A 16,437-nucleotide genomic window follows, 5' to 3' on the forward strand; every position below is an offset into this window, starting at 1 on the left:
ACAATCCAGGGTAGGGGTGACTCTCCTCTGGTAAACCGCTGTCCCATCACCATCATCCCGGTGTTGTATGATCCGTCAGATACACCTTTGCTCTAAGCTTTCGGGGGAACGGTGTCAAACTTTTGAAGCTCTCATCAAAATAATGGGCGGATCTTTCCAAGACTAGTGATTTTCCCGTGTTCATTTCTTTTTCCTTACGGGTCAGGTTTAGTCCACACGTCCAACCCTCCTAAAGACTTGAGCTCTTCAGGGAACAAACGGGTTTCCTTTTTTTTTTTTCATGAGAGCCCGTTTACCTTCAGTCTGAGAGACTGCTGGGCGGAGGGACTAAGAAGTTTGTTTTCGACGAAAACCAATTGATTATTTTTTTTTTTTTTTGCTCATGGCAGTGCAGAAATAAATAACAATAATCTGGATTGTGGAATAGGAACGAATTTAAAATAAGACACAGTTGAGGGCGCCGGTCATGGATAAGGAAAGGTGGTCCACGAGATGGAAAACGAAAAAGTGGCTCAGGAACTCCGTTTTAAGTGCAATCTTCAGTCTGACTTTTGTCCTACAGGCAACACATGTGAGAGCAGGTAAGGAAAGGTTGAGGAGCATCGTCGCGAGCTAAGTGATGCCATCCTCAGTATAGACTGTGTAGCTATAATTGTAAGGGACTTAAAATGTTTGAGTGCATTTCAGCGTCAAAATATAATTAAAACACAGTATATACCGGCTATATATTGCGAAATTTATTGGCTGCATCTCAAAACCAGCTGAGCTGCCTACCTAGGCAGCATTTTTGGGTATCATAGACGCGTTTCGAGGTAAAAACGCATTTGTAAACCTGAATGCTGATAAAGAGTATTTAAAATTATATTTTTAGGTGGTATCATAATGCCCAAAATGTTTGATGAGGAAAACTAACTCAGTAGTTAGGTGATATCAGTGGCGTAAGTTGTGATGATAATTGCATTAATATCTTCGACATACCCAGTATTTGATGTTTATTTTGAAATATATATATATTATAATTATTTATAGATGTATTTACTTCTAGTAGCCTACATTGATGCAGCAATAGAAATTAGACATGGAAGAGTCTATCAAGACAGATATTTCATTTCAAGGTGTGCAGCTTACAGGTATCAGAGTGGTATGCCAGGAGGTAAGCCTCCTTTTTAGTTACATTTATATATATATTTTAAATACCCAGTTAATTAATATCATTGGTGACATTGATCCTCAAAGTTTTACATATAGAAAACAATTTTAATATAGGCGTTTTCACTGAATAGAATGATTTAGTAAATAGCAGAAAGTAGTCTTCCCTAATTTGATAACTATTATAGTTGACCAGTTCATGAGACAGCATTCATGGAACTGCACTACCCTGCACACACCAGCGAGGCACTCCAGTGCCCAGAATTAGATTGTGAAATTGTATTACTCAGACTGAGAGAGATACCGTTTCTCCACAATATCCCAGTCCACACTAAAGACCGGTCTACTGTCAGAGAGCTACTGTAGTAGTGCTCTCTGACTTTGACACATTGTCTCCTTTTAAAGTGGACACTTGCGTGTTTTAATTAAAGTGGCCCTATACATCATTTATACATTAAGTCCTCTTGTATAGCCTGCTCTAAAAAAATGTAAATCAAAATTCAGGCATTATATCCTTCTACCTCACCTGTGAGGATCGCATATAGTTTTTATACATTGTCTTTCTAATAGTATTTTAAAGGGCCTGGTCTCTCCTACTATAAGGAAATCCAAAATATAACAAGTACCATGTAAAGTGATAAATAGTATATTCCTTTGTTGTTGTTCTGATGGCCATTTCAGATATGTAACATACCTCTTTCAAAATGGCTGCCTGATAATGTCTTCACCACATTGCACATATGCAGGCCAATTTGAGAGGTGGGGGTATTTTAAAGTGAGCTTTCACATTTTTGGTTTAATAATGATCTTGACCACAACTGCATTCCATGCATGAAAGCTACCCATTGGCTCTTGTTTTCTGGATTGTTTATTTGAACTGAAATCCATATAAGACATCTCTTACAGCAGTTCACAAAGTCCACATGAGATATTGGCCACACCCACTGAGATATCCAATGATTCAACCAATGAGGATGTAGGGCCTTTTTTGCATTTGATGTTTGTCATAGTACGGACAGGGATGATGTCAAACGCTTAGGCATTTCATTGCTTGTTGGATCAGATTGAATGTTATGATTTTTCTTGACTGGGCAGTAGATGTCGTGTCTCTTGTGTATTTAACAGCATTTTGACATTTCTGCCAGATTTCTTCAAGGCTTATAGTAATTTCAGAGGCTGGATTACACAAACGATAAAATATTTTCTGCTAAATTTTTTTGTCATATTTATTGTGAAAAGTCGGCCGTGTCATTATCCATGACACTACCCCTCCCCAAGTATAATAAATGGAAAATACAAAGAATAAAACTTATCCAGCACTTTTAATTGTGGATATGCATTAGGAGCAATGTGCTTATTTGCTGCATTAATGGATTTTGGATACTGACATTTTTTTAAGAGCTTCTGTGAGGGAGGGGGGCTCCTATTCCTGCCAATTCTCCACATCTGGAATATATGAGGCCTTTAGGTATGCAGTAATGCTGAGAGACATTCTGAAGAGCACAAAGAGACCTTTGGTTTAGAATTTAGAAAAAAAAACAAAACAGTAGCACTGCAAGAGGCTCGTAAGACTTACAGATTATTACCCTCTCCTTTTAGAGTTGGATGCGTTTTACTCTGACTTTTTTTTTTTTTTTTTTTTTTTTTACATCTCGTTTAGAATGATAATGCTGAGGGCTGCCCTTTGTTTTGTCAGTGGGGGTTACGCTGAATGGAAACTCTTAACAGACTGATTTGACAAAGCTACATTAGGACCTGACCACATCATTAAGCTCACAAACGTGCACGGATGTAGACACGCTGAGCTTTATTGTGTGCAGCTGTTTTAAAGTTATCAAGAAAATCAGGATGTTCTGATTTGGTGCTCAATACACCATTTTCATTATCAATGTTGAAAACAGTTGTGCTGCTTAATATATTTTTGTGGAAACCATATTTTTTTCAGGATTATTTCATCAATAGAAAGTTAAAAAAACAACAACATTTGAAATGTATTTACATTCACTCTAGATCAATTTAATGCACCGTTGCTAAATTAAAGTATTAATTTCATAAAAAAAATAAAATCTTACTGCGCTCAAACCTTTGAACAAAAATATTCCCTTTATCTCAGAGTAGAAGTTTGTGTTTTCAGTGAATTAGGACTTAGTTGGTGGTACATTGAGGCAAAGTTATCTGCAGGCTGTGCCATGCCGACACCATAATGTGTTCAGCATGTTCAGTAACCCTAAAAAAGCACCACCCTTCAGCTCCTGGCCACATATGTGGAACAGGAACCACCGGATCAGCACTTCCTGCACGCGCTTACCATATGGTTATAGAAAATAATGGGGGAAAAGGTCAAATTTTACTTAAATTTTACTTTTTTTACAGTAAGTATAAAAAGACATTTCATAATATTTTTGTTCTGCTCTTGACCTTAAAACGAAATAAAATATAATTAATGTAACTGTGACGACCAAATGTCTGAGTGACTTTTCCACTGTCTATTTTTAACAAACACAGCTCATCGTCCTACAGTGGTTTTTACTGGTTTTATTGTGCTTTACACACAGTGTTATAGGTCTGATCTATCAAAAAAATACTTCAGTATAATTCTTCTGAAGTTCTTTCCCAGGCTTAGTTGAGTGGGACAGAGTGTAAAATGAGCCCTTTTGTGATGTCAGAGCATATGAAAATAAAACCCTGATTTGAATCCAACATTAAGGAGTCCAGAGAGAGAGTAATGAGTCTTAGCAACTAGTCATTCTTGTTTGTATGGTTTATTGTTTTTAGGCCTTTGAAAGGGATACTTCCTGTCTGCTGCCTGACCAGCAGACAGATATGTCTATTTGACCTGACTCAGAAGTTTTTGTACTCTCTGGTAGCGGGGGAGTAAGAATAGGAGTGTTTATGTGCTAGTCATCCATTCAGCCTCTGTTCCTATTCCCTTAAACCTCCTGAAATTCAGAGACTTCACACAACTCGGCATCCTCAACCACAACGTTCGCAGTGGTGATGACAAACAGATGCGTCTTAGGGACACAAAGTTGTGTACGGATAATGATGGATGTAAGTAACCCAGCTGATACTCTTATCTCCCTGACCTCGCTTACATCCTCATTCATCAGTCTCGAGTGAGGCCGGAACTTTTCCTTTTCAAGGCATCAAAGACGAAGTCTTAAAGACTCAAGCAGAGCAATAAATCAGTGTGACATTACAGTGCTGCTCAGAGTCCACTTTACAGTACCAGCCTCTAAATTGCCATATTAATCATATCATAAATCTCTCAGCCTGTTTAAGCATTAGCATAGATTTGTTAAGGATCATTAGAAATGGGCCATTTGTGGGGTGCAGGCTGAGCGAAACCAGAACCTTTCATATTTGACATTGGCATTAGCAACATAATAAAGTGTAGTACCTGACATATTGGTGGAGTTGAACTGCTTGTAAAGTTTGGGTCGTGCTGAGCTGCCATAAACGTAGAGGAGCACTGACCAGCACCAGTGACTTTAACTCCTGGAATGTTTGGCTTTGTAAATGGATATGCATGTAGGGGGGTCAATTATCCCTACTGGATATTTCTTCACATCTTTACTGCTGTTCTGCTTGGGTTCCTTATAAAAGTACAATTGCTTCATTGACGGTCACAGCACATATGCAATTGCAGGGAATTATGTACAGTAAAAGTGTCAGTCAGAGTTAGCGTTGTTGCAAAATGACACGTGTGGCACCGAGGGGGAATTCGAGGGGAATTTGTTTGTTCGTATCAACAGACGGCAAGATGTGGCCCATAAATGTCCTCACTTGTTGAACGATAATTGACTGTAGATATGCTGACTCCACACTGTGGTCATTATTCAAGGCAGGATAAGGATAAGTAAGCCCTGTTGCATAAGGGAAAGCAGTCTAATTGAGGTTAACAATATGTATTGAAATTGGCTTCTTGTTTTTAAACTTGGAAAGTGTAATAAAATTACATAATAACCCAACTGTACTTGGAAGCAATTGTGAAAAGTAAATGGATGTTTTTATCTGAGAACAGTAGTTCCCTTTCAGTCGGTCACTCTAGACGTCACGTCGTCGGTCACCGACGCAAATCGAAATTAACATTAACAAAGATTAAAAATGCTGTATAAGTGCAGTTCATTATTAGTTCATGCTAACTAATGTAGTTAACTAATATTAACTAATGAACCTTATTGTAAAGTGTTACCAATATTGTTTTGGTTTGATGTTTCAAAGCTACTGATGCTAATAATGTTTGTTTACCAATGAAATTACGAAAATGACAAACGCTTTGATCATAGCACTCAATGTCCTACCTCACAGCTGAACCCGTGGATGTGCTCAAGGTCTTAGACTTTAAAAGTTCACCTGAAGGAGTGAAGAAAACACAAGGCTTCTGCACCATCCGGAGAGGATCCAAACCAGATGTGGCCTACCGAGTGGACAAACAAGCTCAACTCAGCTCTCCGACCAAGCAGCTCTTCCCAGGTACATGATTTATGCTAATCTGTACTCTCATCTCTAATTACTTTTAAATAGAGTAACTGTTCTGGTTGGGCAAGGCTGTGAATCAAATGTGTGTAATTGGTTTTCTCTTGCAAAGTGACGTTTTAAGTTGTTTATTTTTTCTCTTTGAAATGCATCCAATAGGAAGTACATAATGTAGCTTGACCGTCTCAGTTAATTGCATTTGGACTGTTTTCAATGCAGAAGTCTGATGCCCAGACCTTGATGAAGGAATTAAAGGCATATTTATTGTTCTAAGGAAGAGTCGATTAAGAAAGAGAGAAAGCTCTTTGGCTACTGTTTTGACAACAGAGGCTCATTGGAAAAAAAATATTCTACACTGTAAAAAATGTACCTGTAAAATAACGGTAAAATACTGGCTGCAGAGTCTACAGCAGTCTACTGTAATTCTATGGTATGAATACTGTGAAATTACTCTACAGTTTATTACCATAAAAATGAAATACAGTATTTTCCAGAATTTTTTATTTTATTCTACAGTAAAATACTGGCAGCAGAGTTGCCAGCAATATACTGTAATTCTATGGTATTAATAATTAATAATTTACTGTAAAAAAAACCATGCAGTACATTTCTCTTGTTTATTTCAATTTACAATACACTCTAAAAAATGGTGAGGTAAAAACAACCCAATTTGGGTCATTTTGGCAACACAGCTCTAGGTCAAAAAGGGAACCCCAAAGTAGGTTGGAAATTAAAATCACATAAAATTACTACAGTAAAAACACAGACAACAGTAATAGGCTAATAAAAAGGTGAACATTTATTTATAAGCAAGAACACCCAAAATGGACAAAAAAAATAAAAATTGTAAAAGCACTGTGAACATTTGTAAGAAAAAGTGCAGACAAGAATACAAACTAAAACTCTGTTGTATTATACAGTTAAACGAAATTGTGTTTTAAAAGTTTAATAATCAATAATGTTTAAGAACAAATTTTACCAGTTATTTCGTTTTTTCCCCGCCAATGAGACATCAGGCTGAGTGCCACCAAGAATTACACAGTCTGAATGCCTTAATAAACACTGAAATTTTGAATAAATTATGTTTTACAGTGAATCGACAGGATTTTTTTACCCTCTCTGGTAAATGCGTTTATAATCACTCACTTCACTCTCAAGCACTATTCCGGCTTGTTCAGTTCCAGCTCATCGTAACGTTCGAGTGATATGGATGTGAGAGAAAACACTCCAAACAAAACTTCCAGTGCTCCTCACTGCAGTCACTTTCAAAGTACTTTCTAGGGATTTGAAGTATCAAAGACTAAAAACACAAGTTAGTTTAAGGCGCCACTGTTTCAGTTTCAGCTCTTCCCGTTCGACACAGTCACTGGTCCAGTTTTAAAAGAACGCGCTCCTCACCGCAGTCAGTTTCAAAGTTTTGATTAGTTTTCTTCTATTTTCCACACATAGGCCTGCTCCTGTCATAAGCGCCTCGAACACGGATAGGAGACTTGAACTCAAACTCCTGTGAAACACCTGTTCAGTGGCATTATTCTATTGCTTCAAAAATGCACTAGCCCACATTGCATTGTGTACTACAGTACAAAACCGTAATACATAAATACAGTAGATTAGTGTTGAAAATGGGCTGTAAATTAACAGCAGTTGCTTACCGTGAAGAATATTGCCCACATGCCCAGAATACATTGTTTTCTACAGCACATTACTGTTTTAATGTAAAACAGAATGTTACTGTCAGAATTTGGCTTTTAAACACCAAATATGTGTAAAAAGAAGCTAAAATGGCACAGTTGCTTTAGCAAATGTGTTTCATCTTACATTTACCCTTGTTAATACTTTCATTTAGGTTTAGGGTTGGGTTTAGTGTAGGTGGTACATTATTTTCAAATGCCATAGAGCAGGAACATTTTGGCAACATTCACCAGATATTTCATTTCCCAACCAATATAATAAAACATAGCCAAAAAGTGTTTGAAAGTTTCATGTAATTTGCAAAAAAGTAATGTAATATCATATCGCAGAAATTTTGGCGCTGGCACATTTTCCCAATGAGCCTGGGTTGGTTTTGACCAGAGTGTTTCTTGCTAATCATCTATGACTAGCTAAACAGAATAAGTGAAAAGATCTAAACTGCTGCTAACTGGTGCTAACTGTAGCCGTAGCCCTATAACAGAGGCTAGTACTGCATGTTGTAGCATAACACAGATGATGAACTATTACTTATTAAAATGATGGCTATTTGACATAGTCCCTTGCATGGTAAGCACAGTTTTGAGTAAAGGTTTTACTAATGGGATGTTGAAAATCTATCATTATTTGCTCAGTTTATAACAACAACATCATATACATTTACAAGTTTAGTCCTATTAAGTTGGAACCTCTGTTCTCTGTGTGTTGGGTATCTTCCAAATTGGCCAGACCACAAAGGGTAACTGAGGCACAAAATAGCAGGAGATTCTTTTTCTGTGATTTTTGGCTGAAATAAAATGGCCTCCAAACCCTATTCTTTTAGGACTGGAAATTTCAGCTAAATAGTATTTTGGCAAGAAAAAAAAAATCTCTCTCAAGTTTGGCAAAAAGAACAGCACTTCAGATATAGATAGTTTGAGATTTATTTCCACCCTATTGTTCATACAACCCATTTGATTGTAAATCTGTTATGTCACCTGACACCTTGTAAAGTTAACATGCCAACAGAAAAGACAAACTGTTTCATACTTCGTTAAACTACCCTCAACAAACGATCTTGAGTAGGGGTTATTGTAAAAAGGCCATTGCATATTACAAGGCCTGTTTAGATCACACTACTCTGTCTGATAGTCTTAGCTCATCTCTGCAACAGAACGGAAGACAAGCATATGAATCATCAATAACAGCTGATTTTTAACCCACAATGCCTTTCCTGTATCTTCAGGAGGAGTATTCCCTCAGGATTTCTCCATCCTTATGACTATCAAGCCAAAGGCAGGAACACAGTCCTTCCTTTTGTCGGTATACAACGAGCAGGGCATCCAGCAGCTGGGTGTGGAGGTGGGCCGCTCGCCGATCTTCCTGTATGAGGATCAGCATGGGAAACCCACTCCTGAGGATTACCCCCTTTTCCGTGCAATCAACCTCGCAGATGGAAAGCAAGTTGACTCTTTATTTGTATTTTTTTATAAGTGTTTATTAATGGGCCTTAGTGTGTGTGTGTGTGTGTGTGTGTGCGTGTGTGTTTAACAAGCTGTAGTACAGTTTTCATCAACTGGCCGTTGAATGTGTTTGGATTGGTTATGCAATTTGCTTATGAAGTTTTCCTAATAGCTAGTTTAGTCCACTGTGTTTATTATTGGTACTATTTTTCATCTGCCTATTCATTTATTTATCTATATAGATATAATTAAAGTAGGAAAATTGTGTGAGGTTAATATTCAGCCATATGCAACCAATCAAGCAAAGCAAACATTTACTTGAAAAGGATACGAGAGCGGCAGTAAGCTTTGCTTTTGATTAGCCACATTGAGATTTACATGTGATAAAACAATGATGTATTCTCACAATTCATGTAATAAAGACCTTTTTTCATTTCATTGAAAACAAATGGTGTTAAACAAAAAACAGCTTTTGAATATTTATAACTGAGTCAACATGAGAGACAGCGTTGAGAAAACGCCTTTTTAAATGCACATGGACAGAGAGAGTGCTGATCGTCTTTTCCTTTAAAATATTTTATTTAGAAACATCCTAATACAAACCTCCCTCAATGACAGGCAGTTGTTTTTTTCACAATATAAATGTATAAAGATCCAAACATGCGTTTTAGCATGCAAGTGAAAGCAGACAGTAACATAGTTCATGCTACAAACTAAACAATCACAATCTTCATGGCTCTTGTTTGTTGTATTTCCTCCCCAACAGGTGGCACCGTGTAGCTATTAGCATCGAAAAGAAGACCGTTACAATGATTGTGGACTGTAAGAAGAAGATCTCTAAACCACTCAGCAGAAGTGACCACTCAATCATTAACACAGATGGCATCACTGTCTTCGGCACCAGAATCCTGGACGAGGAAGTTTTTGAGGTAAGCAAAGCTGTTTTATAAAAACCCTGGTAGATACCGTCCATTCCAGCTATGATTTGTGAAACGGTGTAGGCCAAGGATAAACTCTCAGAAAAAATGGTACAACATCTGTGACTAGGATGATATCCTTTCAGAAGGAACACCTTGTACATTTATTTAGCCCTAAATGGTGCAAAATATATATTAGTATCTTTTGAAAGTACCGCCCCAGTGACAGCTGTTGTTCCAGGATACTCACACTGTTTAGTGTGACTCGAGTTCATATGAAATGCTGGAGATGCTGAATACTTGTCAGAGTTTTTGAACCTTTACATATGAAGTTTTCATATTTGGCACATTTTAGCATATTTGTAGAGCTGTTGAGACCAGTGGGAGTGGCTTATGAGCACGGTGACGTGCTGTGACATTTAAGAGAATTAGACTAGCTGTGGTTGTTTTCTATTAAAGGAACAGTTTTTCTTTCCCATAGAAAAGACATTAATATCTCAATAGTTTATCCTCAACAGCAATATGATTAAATGTAGGCTTTTCCTTACGTCTTATATTTATGCATTTGGCAGATGCTTTTATCCAAGGTACACATTCATGATTTCTTGCTTACCCTCGGGACTGAATCCATGACCTTGGCATTGTTAAAGCTATGCTCTACTGTTTGAGCAACAGGAACACATCTACTACTTCTTAGATTTTTCTCCTGAGAATGTTTCAAACCATGCTCAGATTTCCCAAGATATCAAAGCCAGAGATTTTAATATGAACTTGTCATTTTATCTGAGCTATGCTATCCACAAGCATGTGTACTGCGATGTTAAGGCTCTGCACTGTCACTGACTGTATGTCAATTGTTGTCTCATTTTAATTTCGCCAAAGAATTTTTTTGAGAAACATCTGAGGCAAAATGTATACTTGCTAAATAAATGCAACGTAACTATCCTGAGGTATAAAAGAGCAATAGTAAAAAACATTTACGTGAAGATACAACTCAGTGGAAGTACAGTATTGTAACACCACATACTCAACAAAATTCACAAATACTTCTTCAAGTATTACATTCACATTTATCTTAGCGGTACTAAGCAATGCATCAGTCCTGTGTAATTCTGTACGCCCGTATCTGCAGAGTCTGTCTTTGATGTGAGCTGAAGGAATGCTGTCTAATAAGAACAGCATGCTAAATGTTCGCCTCAGGTTAGAGATGCATACAGCACAGGAATCTTTTGAAATTCTGATCCCATTTCTTCCTCTTCCCTGCTCGTCCCAGTGTTAGTCAGAGGGTTGTGATGAGCCTGCAAAATATATAGCCTGAGAGGTAAATCTGCCATAGTTAATGGGCTCATTTTCAGCAATCACTTAGCATTTCATCTCTCAATTCTTCCACCCACTGTACGATTGCTCGTAATGTTGGAAACTATTTCAAATATTGCTGCCCAATGGTAAATGATGTTTACCATTCAACGGAGTAACAGATGTTTCAATCAAGGGAGTTGCTTTTCATACATTATGTGATTTATGATTAAAGCGATGAACTGTCAAAAGCATTGCTAATAGGTTTTAGCACTGTTTTCTGTTTGCTTTATTTTATGTCAAACATAAAATGCAAGTTTGGATATTTTGGTGTGTGTGTAAAACAAAATATATGAGCATTTGCCCATATTGCCCATTTGCAGATAGATTCCTTAAATGGCTTACAAGGAAGTTATAAGGAAGGAAGTATTAGTACACCCGGGAACCCCGATGATGACTTCTGTGATAATCACTGCTCTGACTTCTGGAAAATTGCTGCTTTGGACTGGCAAACATTGTGATTTTTATTCACAAAGAAAACATTTACCCACTTTGAGAAAAACATAATATACTATCTCAGGATTATGTTCTGTTTAGTTGCTCCTGTGTTCCTGTTTTCCCTCTCTGTCTCCGTGGTTACTCATTACGTGTTCATTGGTTGCTATAGATACTGACTAGTGTCACCTGTGTTTCATTTAGCTCCCTTTGTTTTCCTTGTGTACTTGTAGCCCTCAGTTTGTGTTATCAGTTGTCTGTTTTCGTCTGTGTTAAGTGTAGGGCTTGGAACATTGCATTGACGTAATCGATTACATAAATTACTCAATTTGCATGAAATGCACTGATTTGTCGCAGTGTTTATGTTCCCCAATGAGTGCGGCTCCCAGGCATACTGAAAATCAGCCGATATTACACAAAATATGTGGCCCAATCCAAAATGTGGGAATGTTTTAAACAGCTGTTGGTTATTTAAAATATCTGATGGATGAACTTTGCTGATTGGAATCCTTTATTTAATTACGCGGTGTCAATTGTGGTAAAACGTCACGGTTTTATTGACACTGCCATGTTTGATAGTGTTGTTATGGTTTCCGTTATGGTTAGTTAGTTAGAATGCGGTTGTGACTGTTTGATCATACAATAAACATATTCAAGCAGCTACTATAATCTCCTGAATGAACAAATTATTTCAGGATTCACACTTGTAAGCAATTTCTGCTGTGAACGCAGCCATAGTAAACACCTTTCCTAATTAGGCCTACACTGCATAAACCTTATCTTTTGTGATACTATCATTAGGTAAAAGTTCATACATATTGTTAAATTATTGGTTATTATTTATTGGTAAATTAACCAAAGGATGAATCGACTATTTAGAAAACAAACAATAGATTAACCGAAGGGAAAATCGTTAGATTAACCAATTAAAAAATCAAAAAATAATAATCAATCAAATAATCAATAGATTCATTGATTGAAAAAACAATCGTTAGTTTAATAAGTGGTTATTCTGCTCCTGCATGTGGATAATCTCCTGAGTGATTATTATTTTGCTTTATTTTTTTTAAATTAAATAAATTAAAGTTTTACTGCTGCATTTCGATCCTGCCTCAATCTCTTTCTTGCTGCAACCCACCGTGACAGAGGGTGGGTTTATTTTTCATGTTAAAAACTTGACTATACAACAAAGCTCCACAGAACATTTCCACTGGACATTTCCAGGAAAAATTGCTCCAATAATGGGGCATGTTTTTACACTATATGGGGTAACAATAGAAAGTATCATAGGTTTTTCAGCAAAATTTACAATAAGTAAAACAATCATAGAAAATGGTACAGCAAAAATATAAAAAGTGAACAACAAATATATTAAACCATTGTTAATAGAATGGCAATTAATAAACTGAATAAATTAATCACATTTTCAATGTTATTCAAACAATTCACAGCTTGCCTTAAGAAATGCTTTACAACCTACCCCTATCTTTCTTGAAAAAATCATTTATGAAAAATACCCTTGTCCTGGGAATACAGGTCAACGTTTCATATACGTATATTATAATCTATCTTTAACATATATTTGACTCTGGTCAGTGTGGTTTTATTGTGTTCTAATTTCACTTGCTTACCCAACAGCTATTGCAAAAATATTATGATATTGTAAGTTTAGTTTAGAGTAATGAATTCACAGCATAACTCTAATTTAGGTTTTTAACTAGGTGTTTGAAACAAACAAAACCACTGCTAGAGAAAACACACGTGTGTAATTTTACATTTGACTCCACCTTATAGTTAACTGGGATACGTGCCTTGTGAAAACTAGTCCCCATATAGGGCTGTGGTAGAAAGTCATTAAATTTTCAAATCTTCTCATCAGAACTTTTCTAGACTGTTCAGAGGGCATTTTGAGGAGATTCGCTATGCACATTCATGTTCTTTTACCAAAGTTCTTTGCAAGGACTGTCTGTGAAGTGGGAAGTAAAGGCTATCTTGTCACTCTTGGCCAAGAGAGTAGCAAAGCTTAGCCAGCCCTGTGAGATATGGCACAGATTTAGCAATTTCTGGCTAGAAGTCCAGAATGTCATAAGTATTCCACATCTAATAAATGTTCCTTCGAGGACATGTGTTAGACATTGAATGGATGGAAAAATCAAGCTGAATAACTAATCAAGAACAGAACATTTAGTTTTCAGATTATGACTGGGTGTTTCGCTTAATTTTTGAGATTTTTAGGACGTGTGATCATCTTTTTGTTGAATTTAATGTCTTTTTTTTTTTGGTTATTTGAGATCCACCTAGGCTGCATGATCCACCTTTTCACACTGGGTATTTTTAGTGTCCTTTCTGCTTAAGCCGGTTGCACACTGTGCAATAAATTTGGCAAATTCTAAAAGATTCCTCTGATCCTAGGCTAAAATCTGAAGTCTCTGATCGTTAGTTTGACATATTCACCGACAGCCATTTAATGACAGTTGCGATCAAATTTGACCTCCGATGAAATTCTGTCAGTGTCAGAAGATTTGACTCACAGTCCTGCAGTGTGACTTCACAAATTATCGTTTTTTAAGACAAGCCATGACCAAAGTTTACGTCAGAGATTTCTTTGTAGCCACCATTTCAATCCCGCGTGTAATGCAGCTCACATCACCGAACGCGTCATTGATTGATGATGTAAAATTCCAGACAAGTTTTCTTACGTGCATCCGTTTTTAGCGCGACTTGACTGCCGTACAGTCTGACATTAATGACAACTGATATCTTACAGTGTGACATGGCTTACAGCGAGGATCATGTTCGTACAGTCTGACAAGCAACAATCATAAAGGACTATTATAAATCACTTTATAATTGTTACGCTTTGCATTTTACATTGTTACGCCAGTAGGTGGTGACAAATTACTTTTCTTTATGAGTTAGCAGATGAATCATTCATTCAACCAATTCGTTCAAAAACCCTGATTCGTTCAGGAATTAAACACCAGCTACCAGTGTGTTGCTCAAAGAAGCACCTTTTGGATTTGTTTGGAACTATTTTCATTGAAGGTAATTAGCAATGCTGTGTCTTAATTGTAAGTTAGTTAATAATAAATTGTTGTTTATTGTACACTTTTAAAAATTAGGTCACTGTTTGACATGCTTGTATATTGTTGCCACTGATATTTGAATTCAAGTTACGCATATATCATTGTTTTCATGATGGATCATTGATGAAGTAGTACTCACGCACATTTGTTAACTACTATAAATATAACGATTTGTTGACTGCGGAGGATTGTTCAGGAAGACTTGACAACAGCCATTATATTTGCAATTCGGTTTTGTTATGCTAGAGGTGCAGAAACACATTTCAGCTGCAAGTAAATGTCTATCACATTTTTTTTGTGAGAGCTTTTTTTGTTGTTGGAGATGAGCTACTAGGTCTGAACTAACAGCATACTTCATGATGGAGGCGCATCTGTGTTTCTAGCCTTTGCAGATAGCTTAAGCAGGTGTGAACCTGGAACTGTGACTGAAAGGAAAATACGATCATATGCGCTATGACTTGGTTGAGGTTTCACAGCTGTTTAAGAGATATTGTGTCCAGCTTGGTGTTTTGTAACCAAAATCACAAGAGGGGCAACTTAAAACCACATTTTTTGCACTTCTCTGTCTATTAGAAAGATTCTTTAATCACTTTTTGTGTTCCACTAAAAATAAAAACACCATACGTGTGTAACTGAAGGCAGATCCCTTTCATAACCAGTTAGCTCTATGCTAAGTTAGTAGCTTGCCAATCATGAAAAAGTTAATTTAATTTCATAATATTAGCTTGATTGAATGAAATGATTTTTAATTTTTAAAAATAGTTTGCCTCACTTTTGATCGGACCATCTATCTCAAGTTATCCTGTGTTTAATGGTTTAATTGGTATGACTGGTAGGCCTAAAACTAGACTCATTTATCCTCCTGTCACCAGACCTCCTGTGGAAATACCGGTCCAACTGTTCATTACAAAGGCTATCATTTCCTCAAAGATGTTACCATATGCGGTTACACGTTTGGTCTTTACTCTCTCACTCTCTCGTTTAACAAAAAAAAATCTTTCTATGTATCCTCTTCTCCCCTGACTGGCCCCTGCATGTGTCTTGCTCACTGCTGGGAAACATATTTTACTGTTTAACAGCTCCCAGTAGAGTGATAAGGTAGCATTTGAGGCCTGCTTCAAGGCTCTGCATCGGCTGCTGTTTGGAGGATTGCGCTGGATTGGGGCAAGTGAGTCGGGGATGGGGTGTATTACAGTTTAAACAATCGTTTGATTTTTTGTTTTGCCTTAGTACACTAGTGCTATTCAAAGTGTGCATGAAATCTGTCTGCCTGTGTATAAAATGAAGCTTTTTCCCCAGCTCTTGCCACAGAGACTGTCTACATATCATGAAAATGTGAAATAAGATCTGGGGGGCATTAGATACTCCACGATTTCTGCATTTGACAGTCAGTTGCTGTTTGTGCTCTTTTCAAACAATCTGCATTTTCCATGATATCATTCCAGTCTGTATTTTCCTCTGAATCTTTCCAACCCTCTTTGCTGAATATCTAGGTTAAAGTGTCAGGAGGGATAACTACTGACTCCAGGCCTTAGAAATATGGTGGACTGTCCTTTGTGACTTTCATTAGAACCTTTTTGACTGCATTTTCTCGCAGGGGCATACACATAACTTCGCAAAATCACTCCTACTATTGCATAGTTCTTCCAAACTCACCAATTAAGTGAATATTAAAATAGGTTGCTGGAGGCTCGAAGTCAAGTCGATTTTTTTTCTTTTCAATAAATGGTCTTAAAATGGTCTACTTTGCATTGTCAATTTGCATTTGACCAGTGTTCACTCCCCTAGTCTGTTGTATACTTCGACTGAGAGGTCACATGTCAGGTCATAGTGACTGGCAGGAATACCTGGAGTTCCTCAGGTTATAATTACAAAGTGCTGACA

The 16,437-nt window shown here is 37.0% G+C and overlaps 1 protein-coding gene across 1 annotated transcript in view; it reads left to right on the plus strand.

Annotated features, from left to right (window-relative positions):
- The first annotated feature begins 259 nt into the window (after nt 1-259).
- col11a1b (collagen, type XI, alpha 1b) overlaps nt 260-16,437 on the plus strand; it is an 86,578-nt gene continuing 70,400 nt past the window's right edge. Inside the window, exons 1-4 of the mRNA XM_079875767.1 lie at nt 260-581; nt 5,461-5,625; nt 8,543-8,756; nt 9,526-9,688. Of these exons, the coding sequence (XP_079731893.1) occupies nt 467-581; nt 5,461-5,625; nt 8,543-8,756; nt 9,526-9,688 (657 nt within the window). The 5' untranslated portion in view covers nt 260-466. The remainder of the gene's footprint in view (nt 582-5,460; nt 5,626-8,542; nt 8,757-9,525; nt 9,689-16,437) is intronic.

The sequence above is a fragment of the Squalius cephalus genome, assembly GCF_949319135.1.
Source record: "Squalius cephalus genome assembly, chromosome: 7".
NCBI classification, from domain to species: domain Eukaryota; kingdom Metazoa; phylum Chordata; class Actinopteri; order Cypriniformes; family Leuciscidae; genus Squalius; species Squalius cephalus.